At 34.1% G+C, this 23528-nt stretch overlaps 3 protein-coding genes across 3 annotated transcripts; all 3 read left to right on the top strand.

Moving 5' to 3' along the window:
* Positions 1-32: 32 nt before the first annotated feature.
* Positions 33-1298, top strand: LOC111214407. Its single transcript, XM_048752048.1, has 2 exons — positions 33-594; positions 1087-1298. Exons 1-2 carry the CDS (start codon positions 33-35, stop codon positions 1296-1298), a joined length of 774 nt encoding a protein of 257 aa, XP_048608005.1.
* Positions 1299-10110: 8812 nt separating this feature from the next.
* LOC106419586 lies at positions 10111-13302 on the top strand. The gene is made up of 15 exons (XM_013860404.3): positions 10111-10420; positions 10503-10600; positions 10675-10761; positions 10837-10957; positions 11043-11061; positions 11150-11223; positions 11309-11327; positions 11413-11612; positions 11704-11846; positions 11934-12125; positions 12201-12291; positions 12370-12538; positions 12619-12729; positions 12810-12905; positions 12996-13302. The coding sequence occupies exons 1-15, from the start codon at positions 10277-10279 to the stop codon at positions 12998-13000; spliced, it is 1569 nt and encodes a 522-aa protein (XP_013715858.2). The 5' UTR covers positions 10111-10276; the 3' UTR covers positions 13001-13302.
* A 1689-nt stretch (positions 13303-14991) lies between these two features.
* On the top strand, positions 14992-18747 carry LOC106419569 (transcription factor TCP1). The gene is made up of 2 exons (XM_013860387.3): positions 14992-18397; positions 18494-18747. Exons 1-2 carry the CDS (start codon positions 17392-17394, stop codon positions 18502-18504), a joined length of 1017 nt encoding a protein of 338 aa, XP_013715841.2. The 5' UTR covers positions 14992-17391; the 3' UTR covers positions 18505-18747.
* The last annotated feature ends 4781 nt before the right edge of the window (positions 18748-23528 follow it).

Raw genomic sequence — 23528 nt, 5'->3', positions numbered from 1 at the left:
CCCTTTTCTGATTTTAGGAAAAAATTTCACTAATGTCTTCCTCATCAAGTGATGAAGTTGATGAAGCTTTAGAAGAAATGGTCGACCAAGTAGTTGATAATTTCATCGACTCAGTGATAGATGCTGACCCCAACAAGCAGAAAAGACGGGCTTATATCGAAAGACATCGTGAACAAGGACACAATCAGCTATGGAACGATTATTTCCAAGAAAATCCTACATACCCACCGCAAATGTTTAGGAGGCGTTTTCGAATGAACAAGCCATTGTTCCTCCACATTGTCGAACGTGTAAATAATGAAGTTCCATACTTTCAGCAAAGACGAAATGCTTGCGGAAGGTATGGGCTATCTGCACTTCAAAAGTGTACGGCAGCTATACGTATGCTGGCATATGGTCAATCAGGAGATACATATGACGAGTATCTCCGACTTGCTGACAGTACTTCACGTTTATGTTTGGAAAATTTCACTAATGCAATTATAAAATTGTTTGGAGATGAGTATCTACGCAGCCCTACAGCTGAGGATCTTCAACGATTGCTCGGTGTTGGAGAGGTACGCGGTTTTCCAGGGATGATAGGCAGCATCGATTGTATGCATTGGGAGTGGAAAAACTGCCCAACCGCTTGGAAAGGTCAGTACACACGTGGTACGGGAAAGCCGACAATTGTCTTAGAAGCTGTGGCATCACAAGATCTTTGGATATGGCACGCATTTTTCGGATTACCAGGTACCCTCAATGATATCAATGTTCTTGATCGGTTACCGGTTTTCGATGACATCGTACAAGGTCGAGCACCAAAAGTTAAGTTCAAGGTCAACAACCACACTTATCGTATGGCCTACTATCTTATTGACGGAATTTATCCAAACTGGTCAACATTTATCCAATCCATCCCACTTCCTCAAGGTCCTAAAGCCGAGAAATTTGCAAAAAAGCAAGAATCCGCCAGAAAAGATTTCGAACGGGCTTTTGGAGTATTACAATCAAGGTTTGCAATTGTTAAAAACCCAGCTCTACTATGGGACAAGGAAAAGATAGGAAAGATAATGAGAACTTGTGTCATATTGCACAATATGATAGTGGAGAACGAACGACACGGATACGCTCAAATTGACACATCTGAGTTCGAGTCAGGAGAGTCAAGTAGAAGTTCGAGGGTGACAAGGAGGGATAGTATTCATGTCGATATGTTAGGCATGCGCAGAGAAGTTCGAGATCCAGCGAAACATGCTCGTCTTAAAGCTGATTTAATGGAAAATATATGGCAAAAGTTTGGTGATGACGATGAATAAGCTTTGTATGTTATTGAATTTCTTGTTTTATGTATTCTACTCTTTATGTATTGAATAAAATGTTTAAAAATATTTATAATATATTTTAATGTATTATTTTATTCATGTTTTCTCAATAATTAGAAATTTGAAAAAAAAATAATTATTATGAATAATAAATATTATTATTTTATTTCTATGAACTTCTTCTTTAGGTTCACTAATGCAGAAAACAAGAGATTCAGGTTCTTAACTATTCATGGACCCACATAAAAATATTAAAAAATACTTGTGAACCCCAAGGGGGTTCACTAATGCTCATGGTCTTAACTTATTCTATTGTAGCCCTACTCAAAATTTCATTCATTAAATTCATTTGTTTCCTTTAGAAAGATCCTTCAGTAAAAGTTCCATTTTGTGTTTGAGTTCTTTCTGGTAGATTCTTCGTGTCTTCGATGTATCCTTTAGGATAGGGGGTTATGGTTTGGATTTGAGCATTATGAATTTGAGTCAAATTCCCATCAACATGGAGAGAATTGTAACAAACCTATCTCCAAAACCCAATTTTTAGATATTCGAAATCTGATCCAAATTATTCAAAATTTTGATATTTAGATATTCGAAATCTGATCCAAACCGAAGTATTCGGATACTCAAATGTATCCGAAAAAAGTTTATATACTTATACATATTAATTATTTTTAGATTTAATAATGTATATAAAGACATCCATAATACATATGATACTTTTAAGTTGGTTTAAATACTTAACAATATCTACAAATGGTCAAAAATAAATATCTAAAATATTTAAAGTATACTCAAAACACCAAAAATATTTAAAATAATTATTGATTCTCGATCCAAATACTTAAAACAAACTAATTTATATGTTAAGTTTAGGTATTCTACCATATATTATTCAAATTTATATGTGATATTTTATTTTGTTTATAGATTTTGAGAAATTTAAAGTATATAATGAATTTAAAAATTTTAAAAATAATTTAAATAGGTTATCTGAACCCGAACCCACAAAGATCTGAAAAGAATTCGAACAAAAATTTAGAAATATTTGAATGTGTCTTAAATCTTTGACCCCAGAAATCCAAAATCCAAACAAATCCGAACCAAACCCGAACGGATACCTGAAAGCCCACCCCTAGTCACTATTATATATCATATATATGTCATCATATAATTAATCGTAATTTATATATACCATCATATAAATAATCATATAATTAATAGTATTTTATATGTTTTACCGTATAAATAATAATATATAATATTTTTAAATTTAATGTGAAATATAAAAACCATAATTAAAGTTGGTATATGAAATTGGACTTTTTATTGTGTGTTTCTTATATATATTGAAAACATTATTTTAATAATGGTTATTGGAAAATGTTTTAGTAAAAATAAAATTTTGAATATATGTATATTTTAAATCAATTTTTGATATAAATGAAAACCTTAAGTTATTATTTTGATTTGAAATATGTATACAAAGTTTAAATTTTATTTTATGCTTATTTTATTTAAAAAATGCTTTTAGGTAATTAGATTAGTCAATTTATGTATATTTTAAAGTTTGCTCAAATAGATAGTTTATCATATGGACTTCAAATTTTTATTATTAACATAAGCCCTTTACTTTTTTTTTTAATATACTGTTATCGATGTTTCCAAACAATATTATATTTTTTATACTATTATTCATGTTTCCAAACAATTTTTTTTTAAACTGCTATCCATTTTTCAAACAATATTATATTTTTTTATGCTACTATTCATGTTTACAAACAAACTTTTTTTTTAAACTGATATCCATATTTCCAAAAAAAATTTCATTAAGACTACTATTCAAGTTTCCAAACAATCTCAATGTGTACTTTAGTTTTAATAATATAGATATAGTATTATTTTTTTTAGTATTTTAAAATAATTTTATATTCTTATATTTATATTAAAAAATGACATTTCAAATTAGAATCCCTTAAAAATAAAAATCAGTTCTATTAAAATAAAAATAAATTCCATATAAATAATATATATCAATGTAATATACCGATTTGTTATATATGGAAAGACTTAAGAGAAGTAATTTGGCTATCTATGTCACCAAAGTGCATTTACTTTTTAGGACACACATACGTTTACAATTTCAGATTATTTTACAACTCCATAGTTAAGCGTGGTTGATTTGAAATAGTGGAAGGATGGGTGTCCTATCGAAAAGTTATATGTGGTATCGTGTGAGTGGGCCAAAGCACGGGAAAAAGTTATGTGGGAATTGTAAGATTAGTAAAAAAGAGTTTCAAACTGTGGAAAAATTAACGCACAGCCCGTTATATATAATGGGTCCACGGTCCGAGTGAGAAGGCGTGAGAGGCCCATTAGCCATGGCAGTCGGTATGTTACAAGTGGTATTAGACCCACACTAACAAGGACGTAGCGTTCTGTGAGAGGGGGTGAATTATAACATTCCGGTTTGTGGTATATGGAAAGTCTTAAAATAATTTATTTGACTACCTATGTCACCAATGTGCACTTATTTTTTTGGGCACACATTAGTTTAGAACTCTAAAGTTAAGGATGCTTGAGCTGGAGTAGTGAAATGATGTCTGGTGACTTATCAGGAAGTGATTCGTGATATCGTGTGAGTGAGGCCAAAGTACAAAAAATGTAATGTGGTGATTGGAGGATGAGTAAACAAAATTTTTGAGCTTTGGAAAAACTAACGCACCGTCTATCGCATGGAATAAGGTCCGCCGATCGAGAGATCGGGCATGGAAAGCCAATTAACCGTAGACGGTCGGAGAATGCAATTAAATTGTAAAACTAAATAAAAAAATCTTAAATCTGATCTATTTAATTTAATGAAGTTGATTTCACCTTGTACAACCAATAATACTGGTAAAATAGTTACTGAAGATAAATAAATTTACTCGGTTACATAAACAAATTTGAAACAATTACATGTACAGTAATGGCGTCTATGTACAGAGCGGATGTAATATATAACAATTGTTATTGAATTCGTAACAATTCACTCGTGGAAGCCTCCTTGGTTCAGTAGTTTAACTAATGGTCCATTAATTCTTGTACACTATGAGATCTGGATTCCAAATCCCGGAAAAGGCGAAATTCTGCGAATTAAGAGAGAAAAAGCTTACAAGAGATTTGCAGTATGGCGCAAGGAATATCGGCAAGCATGGATCTCATATGGCGGCTCAGATGATACAGTCAGGCGTGAATTCTCATACGGCAGATAGAATTGTCGACTGTAAAATCGTCTGTAATATTTTTCGTAATTGTAATAGCATAATTATCCAATGTTAAAAAAAAAACAATCCACTCGTACATGATTTTTTTTAGTTTAACATGACACTAGTTGAAAAAAATTGAACAGATTTTCAATTGAATAAAATCAGCAGTATAATAAAGTAGTTTATATTTATTAGATTCGTTTATGAAGAAATACGAAAAGTGACCATAATAAGAGATTCATCTTCTAAAGTAAAAATGCATTCACCACGGAAACTTCAAATCATTAGGGGATTGACTGACTATTTTATCACTTATTGCAACAACATTGAGTATCATGTGTAGAAATAATAAAGCAAGCCCCACTGTCAGGGGCGAATCTAGACTTTTTAAGTACTGGGTGCACTATTGCAAGTAAAAGATAAAAAATGCATTTGGCAAGCATCGAACCTAAGAAAGTGGGGGTGCATATGCGCCCTTTTACCATAGTAGCTACCTAAACTTAACTGTTTTTATATGCAAAAGTTTCGATTTGATATAATTACGGGTGCACTTGCACCCAGACCCTATAACGTGGCTTCGCCACTGCCCACTGTGGAATCCTCGGCCTTGACATTCCTTCTGGCACTCGTACGCTCCGTATCTTCCGTGCGCAGTTGGTCCACATTGGATACCAAGGCAGTTTTCTGGCTCTACACATATACAATCAAACATCAGTATTATTATATGATATATATATTTATTAATATTAAATAAAATATTATTATAAGTATATAGACATGAATGTACATGGCTAGTAACTATTATCAATTTATATGATATTTGCAGGGTCATGTTGTTGTTTACATAACAAAAAAAAAGATTTATTTTTGTAAAAAACAACATACGTTCAAAGCCCAAAACGTCGTTCTTTGACAGTGATATTGCCAACAACACTATGAGAAAAAATGTAACAATTTTTTTTATGGCACTCATATTTTCTAGTAATAAACTATATATATAATTGTCTTATATAATGTTCTGGTCCTTCATGTAGAGCTAGCTCTATTTATATGAGGTCTCTTGCCTGGTATAGTTTGAAAATCTTTTCTTTTAATTCTATTATTATTATTTTACCTTAAATAAATCTGATTTATTTGCTAATAACGATTTATTCAAATATATTCATATTTTATTGTATATTATTGACACTAATTCATGGATATGTTAAAAAAAATTCATGGATATGTTATTAGAATCAAAGGTAATTCGAGATTTACAACAAAGCAATTTATACATATATTCCACCATACCAATTATAGATAGTATTTTTTGTCTAATCTACCATACTAAACAAATGCAAAACAATAGTCGGCACTTTGTTGACGTTGAATAATAAGATTATGAAGTTTGACTAAAACTGATTATGTATCAACAAACTAATTTTTTGAATAAAATCAGGGAAATATTTGTTTGTCACTAATTATCGTTTTCATACTAAATTAAATTTATAGTTTATTTCAATTATTGATTTATTTTTAATGTATGTTATTCCTCTTCTTTTGTTATCAAAAGTCTTATTCATATTAAAGTTATTAGTATGTTTTACAACTCAAAATATTAAGTTGTCCTAAGATAAGACTTATTTTATCAATTACATGAAGGAATAAACTCTTACAATATATTTATTTGTTTCCACAAATTTAGTTAAATTTGATACACTTAATCAGATTTCCCCATATTATCAATATATATATATATATATTGACATATTTATATAATTTTGAGAAGAATAATGATTTAATTTCAAATTATTTTTTCTTTATTTACAAATTTATTTAATTTTGATAGCCTACTAGTTTTGTGCAAATTTGTTTCTTTTTGAAAAAAAATTATTTACTTATGATAGATTTTATAGTTTTTCACAAGTTTGTTTCATTTTCCACCTTGACTTGACAAACTTAACTACTGCTGACTAATATGTTTCCTTTTGACCTTAGATGGTGTTTTTTTTTAATTGCAGATCTGTTTCCTTCTAAACAGACTAAAATAATTATATCTAAACCAAACTAAACTTAACTGGTTAAACTGAAATGTTTTATACCAAGAAAAACGAATAATTGAAACCAAATTTAAATTGAACCAGAAATCTATACTATTATTTGCGAAATAATTTTTTGCATTCGAACTCTCATGTTAACAGTTATAGTGGTCTTAATGAATAAAATATATAAATTAACCACAAAATACAAACAAATTTTAATTTTTTATTAACAGATAAGTGATTAAAACTAATAATAGTGAGAACAATCTAAAATCAAAATATTTTAAAATAAAAAATTCACATATATATATATATATATATTTTGTTGTTATCTGAAAACATATTTTAATAAAAATTTAAAAATTTAAAAAATACATAATTAAATATTAATCAAGTAAAAATTTTAATTGTATATAATTGAAAAGAAAATAGTTAGTGATTTTTTGAGATTTATTTCTATATAATGAATATTAGTAATGCATGTATTAATAAGTATTTATAAAACGTTTATGTCCGCATGCGTGGACGAAATATCCAATTTTATAATATTATTTAGAAAATCATTTATTATATGTCTCATTCTTGTTGATTCTTTTATGATCTTACTTCTCCGTCAAAATCCATCAGCTAAAATCCAGGTGACAACGAACAATGTGCTGGTGACAGTTACTCGGCTGCTGCAGACGATGCAATAGAAACTGCTGAGATTGCATAGCGGGTCATTTACGGGTTCTTCAACCAGGTATAATTGCCGATGTGGGACCTAGTGGTAGCTCTTGATTTGAGAAGCTAGAGAAAATTGGTGAAAGTACTTACACGTACCTACTTACTTGACCTTAGAGCATCTCTAGAGCAATTCTATTTTTTCTCTATATTTTCCTTTAAAATTGAGTAACTCTATTATATGATAACTTTTGCTCAAATGATATGCATGTATAATAGATTTATCCTATTATAGAAGAAAGAATAGATGAATTTTACTTTTTTACTCTAATTATATAAAGGAATAAATAAGGTTGGGTTGAAATGGGCTTTGGATTTAGCTACTTGAATTTTTAGTAAAAATTGCTGAGGTTCCAGAGACATTGAGTAGGATTAAGATTAAGAGATTCAGTCTTTGATTACTTTGAACATTAAACCATAGTTGATTGACTTAGGATCTGATGGGCATTGTTAGTCCATAAGCTGGACTTGATATTATAAGCTGATGAGGCAAAAGGATGTTTGGATGGTGCATGAGCCGCGAAGGGCCGAATGCATATCCTTAGATGTTTGAAGACTTCCCAAGGGTTACTTAAATTTGTGGAGATAGTTGGTTAAATGACTAAGTACCTAACGGAGTTGTTTTATGAGTAAAGAGCTGCACGCAGTATATGGCAGCTGGCCATAGCTCTGTCTTAGATCAGTTCGAGTGTCACAACTCGATCAGCTGGTCTATGAGTTCATTCAGTTAGAGCAGCTCGGCCGATGAGCTGACAAGCTCTGTGGATGTGACTAATGTATGATCTAGCAATACTTGTATAGGTCTAGAGAGAATGGTTTAGGGGAATGGAACCTCGGATTTGTATGACTTGATTCGGGTTTAGGATCGACCTTTGAACTAGCTGGTAGTTGGGTAGACTTACCACAGCTGAGGTGATTCGACCGGACGAGTATTAGATTGGATTTAGTCCAATGGTTTGTAGAGAATATTCCGCTGCATATGAGTTGAAATGATCTAAGCTAGGAAATGACTAAGGTAGTCTTAAGCTAATCTAAGTTAGCCCTTGCCTATGGGTGATATTATAGATAAATGGCGAAAAATTTAGAGGTTCGGCCAGGAAGTGGACTGAGCAACGTGAGGCGTCGACCGCAGCGTAGACGGCCGGGATCGGGTCTTACAGTGACAATGAAGCAGACCTCTTCACAAAATCACTTCCTATTTCGGTATTCATAAAACATGTCCATAGCATTGGGATGCGTCATCAAATGGATCTATGAGATGACATATTCGAGGGAAAGCTTGCGTCGTTTTAATCTTTTTACCTTATATGGTTTTTTCCATTGGATTTTCTTATAAAGGTTTTTAATGAGGCAACAAAGACATTAAACAAAAAACGATAGTGGCACTGGTCTCAAAGGAGAAGTGTTATAAACGTGAAGAAAGGGAACACCAATATTATACACACCAAACTTGATGAAACTATATGAATGTAAATTAAATGGAGCCAATCTGTCATTATGCGCATACAATAACTACTACTTTTTACTTCTATATAAACGAACGAATTCGTTCGATTGTAAACACATCATCTCTTCTCCTTCTTATAACATATTTTCTCTCGCTATTATCATTGTATCAGTATCATCTCCCTTTTGAGTGTATAAATTTTCGTCGTTATTTAAAATTTCCGATACAATAAAATTATAAATATTATTATAACAAATTGATGAATAAAACAAGAATTTTCTAGAATAGTTTTTTTTTAGTTTATTTTCACAAAAATAGCTTTCAACGTAAAAAAAACCAAAAGAAGTTTTATTAAAATGTAAGTATAAACTTATACCATAGGGTTAACTAATCTAGACTTATAGTTTAGAGTTAAGAGATGTGAAGTTTCAAATTTTTTAAAAAATAAATATTAAAACTTTTAAAATAAAAATGGACTATTTTAGTCATTTTTAGAGCTATTTTGATAACAAAAAATTAAAAATTGATACTTGAGAGAATTATCCATAAAACTAGGGGTGGGCTTTCGGATATCCCTTCGGGTTCAAATCGAGTATTTCGGATTTTCGGGTATTTCAGTATAGGAGTATAGAACCCGTTCGGGTATTTTTAGTTCGGGTTCAGTTATTTCGGGTCGGATTTTGGATATTTAGATTTTGAAAAACAAAATTAAATTCTTCATTTCTCAAGTTTCTTGTATTTAAAAAATATAACTCTCGCTTAACTGCTTTTTTTATATATATACTGAATGATTAATAGATTTAGAGATGATATTTTAAAAATAAAAAGACACTAATTTGATTATTATTTTTAAATTTTGGATGCAATTTTTATTAATGCATGAAACAAAAATTTTGACATACATTTAAGTGAGTAGGAAATCATTTTGTCTATAATTATATGTATATCATATGATCTCAAAGTATGTATATATAGCATCATAATATATTTATAAAATAAGATGAGAGAAGTAAACTATAAATATAAGGTTAAGTATACATATGTTCGGTTATGCTCCCGACGACGTCAATCCGTTAGGTTATTTTACTATTTCGGTTCGGATTTCGAGTCAAGTTTTTCGGGTACAGTTTTGGGTATCGGGTAAAGTGTCCACGCATACATAAAACAATTGTATAACATTAGAATTTAATGGAAACTTAAACTTCTTCAGATTCAGTCCAATTTTTAGATTCAATGCCTCCACCTTGCAAGAAAAAAAGTCAAAGTCAAATACATTTTGGATTTACTTCCTTAAATGAAAATGTGAATTTGACCATTAAAAATTTACTTCTTTTTGTGAAAATATACTTTCAGCACTGAAAATACCCAAAGGGAAAGCACAAGCGCCAAAGTCCCTTTTCGAAATTTGCTTTCCCTCTTCTTCCAAAACCCCATTTTCATTTTCCCCTTCGTCTCTCATAAATAGCTTTGGTTGCTCTCTCCTGGATCATCCCTCTAAACCCAGATAACAAAGTCTCCATCTTTCCAATTGCTATGGCTTTGGACGCATCGACGAAACCATCTAAGCGCACAAAGAAGCCCAGCGGCAAGAAACCATCGAAACGCAAAACGAACCCAGGCGTTCGAGTTGTCGGAGGGAGGATCTACGACTCTAGCAACGGCAAATGTTGTCACCAGGTGAAGACACATCTCTACACGTCTCAAATCGAAACCGATGATGGATCATGTTTGTGACCGTGCTCTTGTTTCTTTCTTGCAGTGCCGACAGAAGACGATGGACTTCGTAGCGTCATGCAAGGCCGTGAAGAATAACAAGCAATGCAAACTTAACATTTGCCATACCTGCTTGTTGAACAGGTTTGCTTTCAGTTTCCTTGTTTTGTTTTCCTGCGGTTATGTGTTTTCTGATCAGTTATTATATGTATTAATAGGTATGGTGAGAGGGCACAAGAGGTAGCTACCTTAAGTGATTGGCATTGTCCTAAGTGCAGAGGCCTCTGCAACTGCAGTTTCTGCAGGTAAATTTTTTTTTTTTTTTTTTATTGGTTTTGAGAGTTGAGCTTTGAGGTAAACTGTGTTGAGGGTTTTTACAGGAAGGAAAAAGGACTGGAACCTACAGGAATATTGTCACACAGAGCTAAAGCAAGTGGGTTGTCATCAGTCTCTGAGCTTCTACAAGTTGAGGGTGATGATAGCTTCGCTTATGCGAAAAAGGTAAAGCTGGTAACTCGAGAACATTTTGATCTAAGCTTTGTTTGTGTGACGTTAATGATGCTAATTGATTATATTCTTAATGCAGGAGGATGATTTCATTGAAGGTAGAAGTGGCAACAGTGACTCTGTTTGCTTTAAAGTTGTATTAGAAAGGAGTGACTAAGACTAACTGTTTTTAATGTTATGAATCAGATGTTGCCAATGAGGACAATAAAGCGGCTGGCAAGAAGAAGAATGCCTTGAATAAGAAAACAAAGGCAAACCTGGTATTCATTTATCTAATCTTATTCAAGTTTATTTAGATATACGTTTATTTATGTGTTGCTGATTTGATTATATTGTTTCTTGCAGGATGATGTTTCCATTGAAGGTACAAGTGGTATCGGTTTGCTTTTTTTTTTTTTTGTCTTATAACGAACAGACTAAGGGTAACAGTTTTAACTGTTATGAATCAGATGTTGCCAATGAGAACAGCAAAGCGGCTGGCAAGATCAAGAAAGCCAAAGCCACCAACGAAGTGAAAGAGGAGGATATTCAGATTGAGGCTAAACTTCCTATTGGTATAAGCTTGACTAATGTCGCAGGGATTGATATACCGAGTGAAGAAACAGGAAATGTATTGCAGTTTCTTGAGTTTTGTTCAGCCTTTGGAGAGGTATTTTGTAAATAAACTTATCATCTGTAATCATTCCTTTCCTTGTGGTGTTTAATCTTAATCTGTGTTTCATTTTGGACTTTTCTTTTAGGCTCTTGATTTGAAAGAAGGGCAAGCTGAATCTATTGTTTCTGAGTTGTTCTCTTGTGGGCGTAGCACAAGGAGGCAACAATACTGCTCTGTTATCCCAATGATGATCCAGTTGCTGGAACTAATATCACATGATAGAGATATGTATGATTCTTTTTACTCTTACCCTGAAATGGTATGTATATATGTATATGTTCTTATTTCTGATGCATTTGAATATGATTGTTTCAGGTCTTTGTCTCTAAGTGCAACAGACAGCACTTGGTTCAGTTCTCTTGGAGAGTGCCTATTGCAGTCAGGTGTTCTGAGTGATGTGTTCCCACCAGAGACTTTCACTTCAGGTGTCTCTGAGTATACGAAGATGGATGCGTCAACAAGGCTCAAGCTTCTCAACTTCTTATGTGATGAGTCACTTAGCACTCTGTATGTATTTGTGTTCACTTATCTTGTAATTCATGCTTCGTTTTGACTTAACAAACTTGTGTGGAATCATTCCAGAGCAATGAGAAATTTCATTGAGACCAAAAGTGTGGAGTCTGAAGCACAGAGAAGAGAAGCAAAAGAAAAGGCTGCAGCTGCAAAGGAAAAGGTATTTCTATAATCTGTCAAGATGTTATTAAACTATCAAAACTATTTGTGCTAAACTTTGTTATTTTTCTTATCATAGGAGAAACAGCTGAGGCAGAAGATGCAAGGTGATCTTGCCAAAGCCCATATGGAAAGAAACGGAGCACCGTTATCCATTGAAGAGCATCATGCAATTTTGTCTCAAATAAAAGCTGAAGTTAAAGAAGCTCATGACAAGATGCTGGAGGCAAAGGGCATGATATCTAGAAGTAAATTTAAATTCTCTTTTTTAATTAATGGTCTTGCATATATTGTGCTTCATGCTTAACCTAATGAAACTCGTTTGCAGAGAGGCAAAGATGTGATGCTGCTGGAACTGACCCCATCCTATTGAATGATGATGGTCTTGTTCTCTGGAAACTCAAGTGCTTTGAAGAAGAACCAAAGTTTCTGCTTCAAGGTGTGAAATTTACTGAACTCTTTGTTTTACGTTTTTTTATTGGGAGTGTTTGAGATCTCATCCTTTTTATTCATACACAGATCTAGGTACTTTTGGTGATTTATCCCCACATGAAAAATGGTTAGCTTTTAAGCCTGAGCAGAAACAAGAGGTTGAGAAGTATATCTCTGCCAAAGGTGAGCTCATTCTCATATATGCATTTAAAAGGTCAAAATTAATCAAGTTCCTGGACATGAAACAATATAAATTCTTTGCTTTTTTTGTAGGTTGAAACTTGAAGAGTGGGGAAGGCCATCATGTAATTTTCAGAAGTCATTTAACTCATTTCTTCCCTTTTTTTTTTTTTTTTATCTTGGCTTCTTTCCATCAGTTCGGCTAATTCTATTGTTTGATGATATGCTTGTTTTATGCCTCAAACTCTTATTATAATGAAAAAACCTCAATCTTAGCTGTTTCAGAATATTATCAACATCAGTTATAATCTACTCGTAATTTCTAATTTTATTTTAGTCGCACTAATCTTTAATAAGACAGTTGAAAGTTTTTTCATATGAGAATACATATTAGGTTTGTAACTTTTTATAATCTAATCTTAGCCCACCCCTAGTAAACACAACAATGTTGCTTGTTCCTTTTGAATCTTAGAGAAAAAAACGTTTCCAAAGCTTTTGAATATTTGGTCTTCAATTTTGGTACCAAATGTAAGGGATATTATAGTCCTCTAAGGCACGATCCACAAAGCCTCGCCTAGGTGAGCTTAAGGATCTACGTTACAACATGTACTCTTCAAAACCCTAACATCTAACTTATGAAAATTGAAAAGTAACTTCGAATTACAACACTACTCATATCTATTAATCTTATAATTTCTTACTCTGCTCTGCGGTTACTTTCTATTATCTTGACCGCTTTTGCAATTCACAAAGCCCTCGCCTAGTTGTCTCTTCTTCTCTCCAGTTCATTAGCAAGAATAGGTTAGTAATCAACGATAGGTTAGTAAGCATATATATATATATACGTGCTTGTAGCTTCATCAAATATGTTTTCATGTACTAACTCTATCATAAAGTAAGTACAATTGGCTCAACTATATCTGTAAAGTGGTTCAAACATATTCGATTTACATTGGATATAATGGTAGTTGTATAGAACTCCGCAATACTAAATGGTGTTGAGCTCTCAGCCAATAGAAAAGGTAGTCCATAATCTGAAAAACTCAAAAACCTCAGTAGATATGGGCAGAACCGGCTCTAACATTTATGAAGCTAGAAACAATAAAGAAATTTTGGCCCCTTATTCTTTTATTGATTTTTTTTCAGAAAAAAAAATATTAAACGATAAAACTATGAGCAATTCTCTCAAATATTTTCTTTTTAGTTTTTGTCACAAAATAATCCTAAAAAAAAACGACCAAAATAACTCACTTTTCTTTTGAAATTTTTAATATTTATTTTTTATTTATACTTTTTAATAAAACTTATTTTGGTCATTTTTTTCATTGAGAGTTATTTTGTGATAAAAACTTAAAAAAATGATATCCTAGGGAATTTCTATAAAACTATTATATTAAATGATATTTTAAAAATAAGTGTTAAAGAACTATTTAAAATTAAATTAAGTTTATACTTATTCATTCATTAAACTTATATAATCAAAACTTATAATTTGTAGTAACAATAACCAAAATCCATTCAACATTTCTATAACATAAATAATTTTCAATACAATCATGTGAGAATTGTTTTTGTACAATAAAAATCAAATGTGAAATTGTTAGATTATATGCAGTTTACGTGTATATTTGTTTTTCATATACCTTATACCAATGTTTATTTTTATTTTTGTTAACTACTTCTTACAAGTTTTATTTTCATAAACAAATTACTATCGTTATTATGGGAATATTTTTTTTTGTTTCCTCATTATTTATTGCATTTCATAATTGACATTAGTTACTAACAATTTAAAAAAAAATATTATATCTGATTAATGATAAATTATGAAAACTAAAATACTTTTTATATTGGGGAAATTGCCAAATATGACCCAAAACTTGGTTTTAAACACAAAAGTATACTCCAACTTAAATCAAATGCTATACTAACCCAAAACAGAATGTATTTTTACGAATATAGCCCTAGAAGTCTTCTTCTGCGATAAGACTTGCGTGAAGTTTTCTCATATTATAGATCTTAAACATATTTTTTTAGTTTTTTCGAAAATTTTTTGATAAGAGGAAAACTTTTCAACATATATTAGTGAATGTAGTGAGTCATTATATTATTTGGTTTTGGATTTAGTAACATAAGTTATAGTATTGTGTGTATTTTTACGGTTAGATTTTGGAAGCTAAACATTTTTTTTTGAAAAATTAAAATTTGACCTCTGTGTGTTTAGTTTCGTGTATATTAAACAGTTTCAAAGTTTATTTTAAGTTTAATGAAGTGTTTTTTTCTATTTAGTTAATCATTTAAGTTTAGGTATAAATTTAGAGTTTAGATTCTGTGCGAGTAGTATATTTAGAGGTAGAAGACTTCCAAGAAGGCATCTAATTGAAGACTTCCCTGAACGTCTTCTGAATCGAAAATATTTAACCTAAATTGACATTTTTATCTCCATATATATAAAAAAATGTAATGATTCTCACTATAACTCTTCAACCTCTCTTTAATCCATTTGAACTTGAAAACATCAAATTTTATATGAATTTTTCATTTTTTTGTCTCATCTCACAAATTTATCTTGTTTTTGTAGATTTTTTTTATCACATGGCTCTTATCTTCTACTCATTTAAAAGTAAATCTATAAATTTTTGATATCTATTTTGTTTTGTTCTATAAAGGTAGATATATCTAATCTTCCACTCATTTTCTCATTTTGAAGTCATTTAAACGTTTTTTGATATGCATGTTTTTCAGATTTGGGTCTGGATATGCAGATTTTTCAGAAAAGATTAATAAGCATGAGTTGACAGAAGGTTAGGACAAGGCCGGCTTAGATAGGGAGCGAGCGGTGCAACAGTCCTGGACCCAATCCGTTGTCCTCTTATTTCTTAATAGATAAGGGCCCGATTTAAAAAAAAATACTTGTATTTTAATATTAAAAATAAGAAAAAGGGCCAAAATATTTTTTATATGAAAGTATTTTTTATCTCCATAGATTTATTTTAAAAAATACTTCTGGTATTTTGAAAAAAACATATATCTATTAGATTTTTTAAAGAAAAATAATAGTTTGGAAATTAAATTTTTTTTTTTTGCCCAAGGGCTCATGGCACCATTGAACCGGCCCTGGATTAGGATTAATTTGGGAACATTTTAAAAAATTAGGATTTATTTGGCGTACTTAAAAGTTCAAGTTTTTCTTATAACCAGGAGATGTCTGGACTTTCGGGCCCAAATAATCCTCCCTCCCAGACCCGAGATCCGGCTGACACACTAATACTATATATGGTGTAACACATCCATCCAGCGATGGATCAAACCCAGAAACGAAACAACACTAACATCTACGCTTAAACTAACTGAACTGTAACATATGTGACAAGTTGGAACTTTTTTTTACTTATTTTTGAAAGTTCTGGATTTAAATGGCGTTTTCTCGTGTTTCAAAAAAAAAATGTTTTAAAAAAATGGCGTTTTCTCAATAGATATATGCCGCTGTTGTTTTCCCTGAAATAAGAACAAACAACCCTTCACTAAAGGCTAGGGACGTCAAAATGAAAATTTGAAAACGACAAATCCTTTCAAAATCTTTATATGAAATCGTACGGGGAACCAACTCAGGTCACATTGAAGCCACTTTCCTTTTTCTTTTGACAAAACCCTAAAAAGGGGTTAATGTTTATGTTATATACACTACAGATTATTTTGGAACAAAACTTTCACCCCAAATAAAAGAGTTTATTTATCATTTTCATGGCAAGTATTTAGGAAAAAAACTAAAGGACCTCTGGATAAAAAATATAATGAAAAGCAGAACTTATTCGAGATCCCTAAAGCAAAATAGTGTACATTCAAGAACATCTTTAACTCCTGACTCTAAAAGCCCAGTCTTTATTATCGAAATGGAACCAAGATTACATACAAAGGGACCAACTTGCATTTCAGAGTTTTCTTTGTTATATTTCTGGACCAGTTGATATTAATGCCATTGGCCTATTGCCGAGATTACATACAAAGGGACCAACTTGCATACGTATACATAGTAAAAGTAATTCTAAGATGATACTAAAAGTAGCTGCATTTCAAGTTAATTCGTATAGGATCTGGAATTGAAAACCCTAAAAACTAAACCCTAGGCTGAAATTTTTTACCTGTATAAATTGAATGAGGAAGAAATGATATTTCTAAATCATACCAAAAATCATCTTTTGCAAGCAAATCTACAATTAACAAACACAAAACCATGTCTTCGTCACTCTATAGCTAACTAGTTTCTTGTTACACATCTCTCATGTATCTACCATTAATATCTATAAAGCAGTTTTTGTCTTGGAGTCAGAAATCAGAGTTGGACGCTTACTCCCTCTCACTTGTTTCTGGGTTTCATCTTTTCTCTTTCCTCTTTTTAGCTGCTTCTCTCTTTTGATGATGTGAAAGTTGTGGTATTATTTCTAAAAGAAAACGCAAATTCTTGATTTTTGATTTCTGAAGCTCGGTGATGTCTTCTTCCAACAATGATTACAATAATGGTAACAGTGGAGTGTACCCTCTCTCACTTTACCTTTCTTCGCTGCCGGGCCATCAAGGCATCATCCGTAATCCCTACAATCATCAGTCAACAGCATCTCCGGGTCAAATGGTATCAGCCGTGCCTGAGTCTCTGATAGATTACATGTCGTTTAACTCAAACAGTGCTGTGAATCAGAAAGGTTATGAGATTCCTGAGGTGTCGAGAGAAATCAAGAAGGCGGTGAAGAAAGATAGACACAGCAAGATTCACACGGCACAAGGTCTTAGAGACAGGAGGGTAAGGCTTTCTATTGGAGTTGCTCGACAATTCTTCGATCTCCAGGATATGTTGGGGTTTGATAAAGCCAGTGAAACATTGGACTGGCTTCTCAAGAAATCAAGAAGAGGCATCAATGAGCTTGTCCAAGAAAAAAAGCTCAACAACAAGGATGGAGATTATGGAAACAATAGGGGTGGTGTAGAAGAGGATGAAGAAGATGGCGATAAGAGCTTTGTGTATGGTTGGAGTCCAGATTCCTGCGAAGAAGTGGTATATGAGGTCAAGAAGACAGAGAAGAGCAACATATCTTCAAAGGGATTAATGGACAAAGCTAGAGGAAAGTCAAAGCAGATAACAAGAGAGATGGTCTATGATCATCCAGAAGCCGTCTCCGAGATCACACAAACTGAAATCATGGACCCATTCAAGAGGTCTATAATCTTCAATGAAGGGGATGACATGACACACTCTTTCTACAAGGAAGCAATCCAAGAGTTTGATAATCAAGAATGTATCTTAACCAAGACAAATGTCAATCTTCCGACGGATATGGATCAAAGTTACAATCAGCATTATGGGACGTTTATGTTAAAAGATAAGGGTTCTAGCAGCAACTACAATACCATTCTGCCTCAAAACTTGGATTATGGTTATGATCAAAACCCTTTTATGGATCAACTCTTTTGTGCAGTCACCAACAGGAATTTCCCCAGGGGTAAAGTTTTGGTTCAAGACTCTTCTCTAGCGTAGTTTATGATTCTTATGTCTTTGCATTCCATGATATGTATCTTTCTCTTGTCTTATCTGGCAGGGTTTCCTTAAAGGTTGATATTCTCCGGGCAGTAGGCATCAAATTTAAACATGTAAGGAAAATAATCCTTTATATCTTTTCAATGTATATTAAATCGTTGGTTATTTGTGTTCCTCTAGATATATATATGCTTGTTATCTGATCTTATGTGTCATTGATCAAGATAGCTTTTTATGATTCAGTGTCTACCTTCAAATTGTTTAGCTATTTCAAGTGGTATATTGTAACCTTTAAAGTATAATGAAGATGAATCTAAAAACTATTTAAATATTTGGCGAACGCCAGTCCAAGATTCATAATTTTTTTTTTTGATAAAATGTGAATTTTATTTACCAAAAACTGGAACGGTTACAAGCTAACAGCTCGGCGGAGCTAAACGTTATCTAAGGCCCAAAAAAAAAAAGTGGAAAAAAGCCTACAAATAACAAAGATACTAGAAAGAGGAGGAGCAACTATTCAAATGTGAACCATTGTGAAAGTAGACCTCTGAAGTTCTTGCGGGTTGAGCGAGCTAATATAGAGTCCCGAATGCTGCGATCAATCCGCTTGAAAACTACTACTGGGGAGGAGATGGTGGAGCTGTGGAGGCGCGCATTCCGTTCTTTCCAGATGTGGAAGATCACTGTCTGAGCTACTAGTCTTTTTAGAGTCAAACTGAACTGGCCAGAGTTCAATGATATCCAAGCTGTTAAACTATAATCTAATCTCTCCTTAATACATTTACATAAGTTAGTTATTTATGTTATTACACAAAGAGTTGTAACTCTTCAAGTTGTGTCCTTTAGTATAAAGAGTTGTGTCTCTTATACTTGTATTGATTCGATCTCTATATAAAGATCAATCATCTGTTGTAAACATATAACCGAATCTCAATAATACAAAAGTATTTTCAGAAAAGTTTATAAGCCTGAAACGTCTATCTTATTCTTTCTCTCGAACTCGTGTGTAACACATTGTGATCGTTGTGTAACACAAGCGGTTGGTAAAAGATTAACATGGTATCAGAGCTTTACGTTTGAGAGGACAAAGAAAAAAGCACTAGTAAGAGAAACACTTGGCGTGGAGAAAAGGAGGCTAGAGGATTTTGTCATACGATTTCGGAATCATTCGAAACGATGAAGAATCAAGTAATCCCCATATTTGATGGAGAGAAGTACGACTTCTGGAGCATCAAGATGACAACCATTCTCAAGACCAGGAAGTTATGGTCTGTGGTTGAAGAAGGCGTAGCAGCCCCACCAGCACAAGTGGATGAAACCCCTGAAACAGCAAGGACAAGATCGCTTAGAGAAGAAGCGATGATGAACGATACATTGGCTTTGCAAATCTTGCAAACTGCTGTATCGGATCATATATTCTCACGGATTGCAGCAGCATCAACATCCAAAGAGGCGTGGGATGCATTGAAGGAGGAGTATGAAGGCTCTCCTCAAGTTCGTTTGATTAAACTTCAAACATTGCGAAGGGAGTATGAGAATCTGAAGATGTATGAGAATGAAGACATTAAGGTCTTCACAGATAAGATAGTTGAATTGGCAAATCAATTAACTTATCATGGTGAACAGAAGTCAGATGTTCAACTCATACAAAAGATACTCATCTCTCTCCCAGCCAAGTTCGATAGCATAGTCAGTGTGTTGGAGCAAACAAGCGATTTGACTTCAACAAAGATGACAGAGTTGATCGGGATTTTGAAGGCTCATGAAGCAAGGCTGGCTGCAAGAGAAGAAAGCACCAGTGAAGGAGCATTCGATGCTCGTGTTAAACACAAAAATTCTGGTGTTACACAAGACAACTCAAAGCGCCAAGGAGGCAAGAAGTGGTGCGGTTTCTGCAAGAGAAACAACCACAATGAGAGCGAGTGTTGGAGGAAACAGAAGAAGGAAGATCCAAAGAAGGATCACAGAAGTAACAAGGAGTGTTACAATTGTGGCAAGTTAGGCCACTTTGCAAATCAGTGCTACTCAAAGAAGAAAGAGAAGGCACATGTGAGTCTCGAAGAAGATTCAAATGAAGATCACATGTTGTTCAGTGCGAGCGAAGCAGCAACAACAGTGATGGAAGATGTCTGGTTAGTAGACAGTGGAGCAACTAATCATATGACAAAGGAGGAGAGTTACTTCTCAAAGCTTGATAGGAGTATCAAGGTTCCAATAAAGATTGGAAATGGAAGCACAGTCATGACAGCCGGTAAAGGAGACATTACCGTCATGACTAAAGGTGGCAAGAAGACCATCAGAAATGTATTCTTGGTTCCGGGTTTGGCGAAAAATTTGTTGAGTGTTCCACAAATTGTTTCAAGCGGATACCGGGTGAGTTTCCAAGAGAAGAGATGCATCATAGATGATGCAAAAGGAAGGAGGATAATGGATATCCCAATGACTCACAAAAGCTATCGAATCAGGATGAGTTCGGCTCAGGTAGAAGAGGCCTTGAGCGCTAGTGAGCAAGGAAAGATGGAGACATGGCACAAGAGACTTGGTCATGTAGGCGACAAAAGGTTGCAACAAATGCAAGACAAAGACTTGGTAAAGGGATTACCAAAGTTTAAAGTCAAGAAGGAAGCATGTGAGGCGTGTAGACTTGGAAAGCAATCACGCAAAAGCTTCCCAAAGGAATCTCAAACTAAGACAAGAGAGAAGCTTGAGATTGTACATACGGATGTATGTGGGCCGATGCAGCACCAGTCTGTTGATGGAAGCCGATACTTTTTGCTATTCTTGGATGATCATACTCACATGTGTTGGGTATACTTCATGAAGCAAAAGTCAGAGACATTCTCACTGTTCAAGAAGTTCAAAGCAATGGTGGAGAAGCAGTCGGATTGTACCATCAAGACACTGAGATCAGATGGAGGTGGTGAGTTCACTTCACGAGAATTCAACCGGTTCTGTGAAGAAGAAGGAATCAATAAGCAAGTCACCTTGCCTTATTCACGCAACAAAATGGTGCAGCGGAGCGCATGAATAGGACCTTGGTGGAGATGGCTAGATCGATGTTGGCAGAACAAGACTTACCGCTCAAGTTATGGGCAGAAGCGGTATACACTGCCTCATATCTTCAAAACCGTCTGCCATCAAAGGCAATAGAAGAAGATGTCACTCCTATAGAGAAGTGGTGTGGACACAAGCCAGATGTGTCACACATGAGAATGTTTGGTAGCATATGCTACATACATATCCCAAATCAAAAGAGGAGGAAGCTAGACGTCAAGGCAAAGCGTGGAGTCTTTGTTGGATATAGCAACCAATCCAAAGGCTATAGAGTTCTCATTTTGGAGAATGAGAAGATTGAAGTATCAAGAGATGTCGAGTTTGAAGAAGGAAAGAAGTGGGATTGGAAAAGGCAAGAAGAAGTGAGGAAGACATTGGAGTTGTCTATGGAAGACTCTCACTCGCCTGAGGATCAAACCGAAGGTGCATCCAGTCCTGAGGAACAAACCGAAGGTGCATCCAGTCCTGAGGAACAATTTGGAGGTACTTTCAGCCCTATTTCTTTTCAAAATGATGATCATGATACTAGTAGTGGAGATGAAGAAACTTCTGAGGCACCAAGGAAGTTCAGGTCCATGGTTGATATCATGGAAAGGGCACCGAGAGTAGAGCTTGATGAAGCGGCTCAAGCTATAGAAGCTTGTCTTCATGCAAATGAAGAACCATACACTTATGATGAAGCGTGTGGTACCAAGGAATGGAGAGAAGCAATGAATGAGGAGATAGCCATGATTGAGAAGAACAAGACGTGGGAACTAGTGGACAAGCCAAAGAAGAAGAATGTGATAAGTGTGAAGTGGATCTACAAGATCAAGACCGATGCAAACAGCAATCACATCAAGCACAAGGCGCGGCTAGTTGCAAGAGGGTTCTCTCAAGAGTATGGTGTTGACTACCTTGAGACGTTTGCCCTGTCTCAAGACATGATACAATACGAGCCATACTTGCCTATGCGGCTCAGATGAAGTGGCAATTGTATCAGATGGATGTGAAGTCAGCCTTTCTCAATGGCGACCTCAAGGAAGAAGTGTATGTCACACAACCGCCTGGGTATGTGACACACGGGAAGGAACACAAAGTGTTAAGGCTACACAAAGCTTTATATGGTTTAAAGCAAGCCCCAAGGGCATGGTATGGAAGGATAGATTCATACTTTCTTCAAAACGGTTTTGAGAGGAGTATGAATGATGCGGCCTTATACATCAAGAAGCAAGGAGGAGATGTGTTGATCGTGAGTCTATATGTGGATGATATAATCATCACAGGAAGCAACATTCAGAGCATCAACACATTCAAGGAGAACATGAAGAAAGAATTCGAGATGGTGGATCTTGGATTGTTGAACTACTTTCTTGGAATGGAAGTAATTCAAGACGATGGAGGCATATTTCTTTCACAAGAAAAGTATGCAAACAAACTTGTAGACAAGTTTGGGATGCGAGACAGCAAGAGTGTAAGCAACCCACTTACACCACAAGGAAAAGGAGTTGAGGATGACAAGGAGTATGGAGATCCGACTAAGTATAGAAGCATCATTGGAGGGCTTTTGTACTTGTGTGCATCAAGACCTGATGTGATGTATGCAAGCGCCTATCTCTCAAGATACATGTCATCACCTCGCATGAAGCACTACCAAGAAGCCAAGAGGGTGTTAAGATATGTCAAAGGAACATCAAACTTTGGAGTATACTTCACAAGCGTGAAAGAACCAAGACTTGTAGGCTACACAGACAGCGATTGGGGTGGTTCTAAGGAAGACAAGAAAAGCACTTCAGGTTATGTGTTTACTCTTGGATCAGCCATGTTTTGTTGGCAGTCAAGCAAGCAACAAACAGTGGCGCAATCAACGGCTGAGGCAGAGTACATAGCCGTGTGTGCAGCAGCAAATCAAGCAGTGTGGTTACAAAGACTATTTGAAGACTTTGGTCAGAAGTTTGAAGGAGGCATTCCGATCTTATGTGACAACAAATCAGCAATAGCAATTGGGAAGAATCCGGTGCAACACAGAAGGACGAAGCACATAGAGATCAAGTACCATTTCG

Source organism: Brassica napus, chromosome A2, assembly GCF_020379485.1.
Source record: "Brassica napus cultivar Da-Ae chromosome A2, Da-Ae, whole genome shotgun sequence".
NCBI classification, from domain to species: domain Eukaryota; kingdom Viridiplantae; phylum Streptophyta; class Magnoliopsida; order Brassicales; family Brassicaceae; genus Brassica; species Brassica napus.
The sequence above is the reverse complement of the archived record's forward strand: the minus strand, read 5'-3'. Positions and strand labels throughout refer to the sequence as shown.

Bases quoted from the DNA above. Each gene is read 5' to 3' on its own strand.
- LOC111214407 (XM_048752048.1), top strand. From the start codon at position 33: ATGTCTTCCTCATCAAGTGATGAAGTTGATGAAGCTTTAGAAGAAATG. The intron at 595-1,086 runs GTATGCATTGGG...ACAATATGATAG, and splicing joins GATGATAGGCAGCATCGATT to TGGAGAACGAACGACACGGA.
- LOC106419586 (XM_013860404.3), top strand. From the start codon at position 10,277: ATGGCTTTGGACGCATCGACGAAACCATCTAAGCGCACAAAGAAGCCC. The intron at 10,762-10,836 runs GTAAATTTTTTT...GGGTTTTTACAG, and splicing joins TGCAACTGCAGTTTCTGCAG to GAAGGAAAAAGGACTGGAAC. The intron at 11,847-11,933 runs GTATGATTCTTT...TGATTGTTTCAG, and splicing joins ATATCACATGATAGAGATAT to GTCTTTGTCTCTAAGTGCAA.
- LOC106419569 (XM_013860387.3), top strand. From the start codon at position 17,392: ATGTCTTCTTCCAACAATGATTACAATAATGGTAACAGTGGAGTGTAC.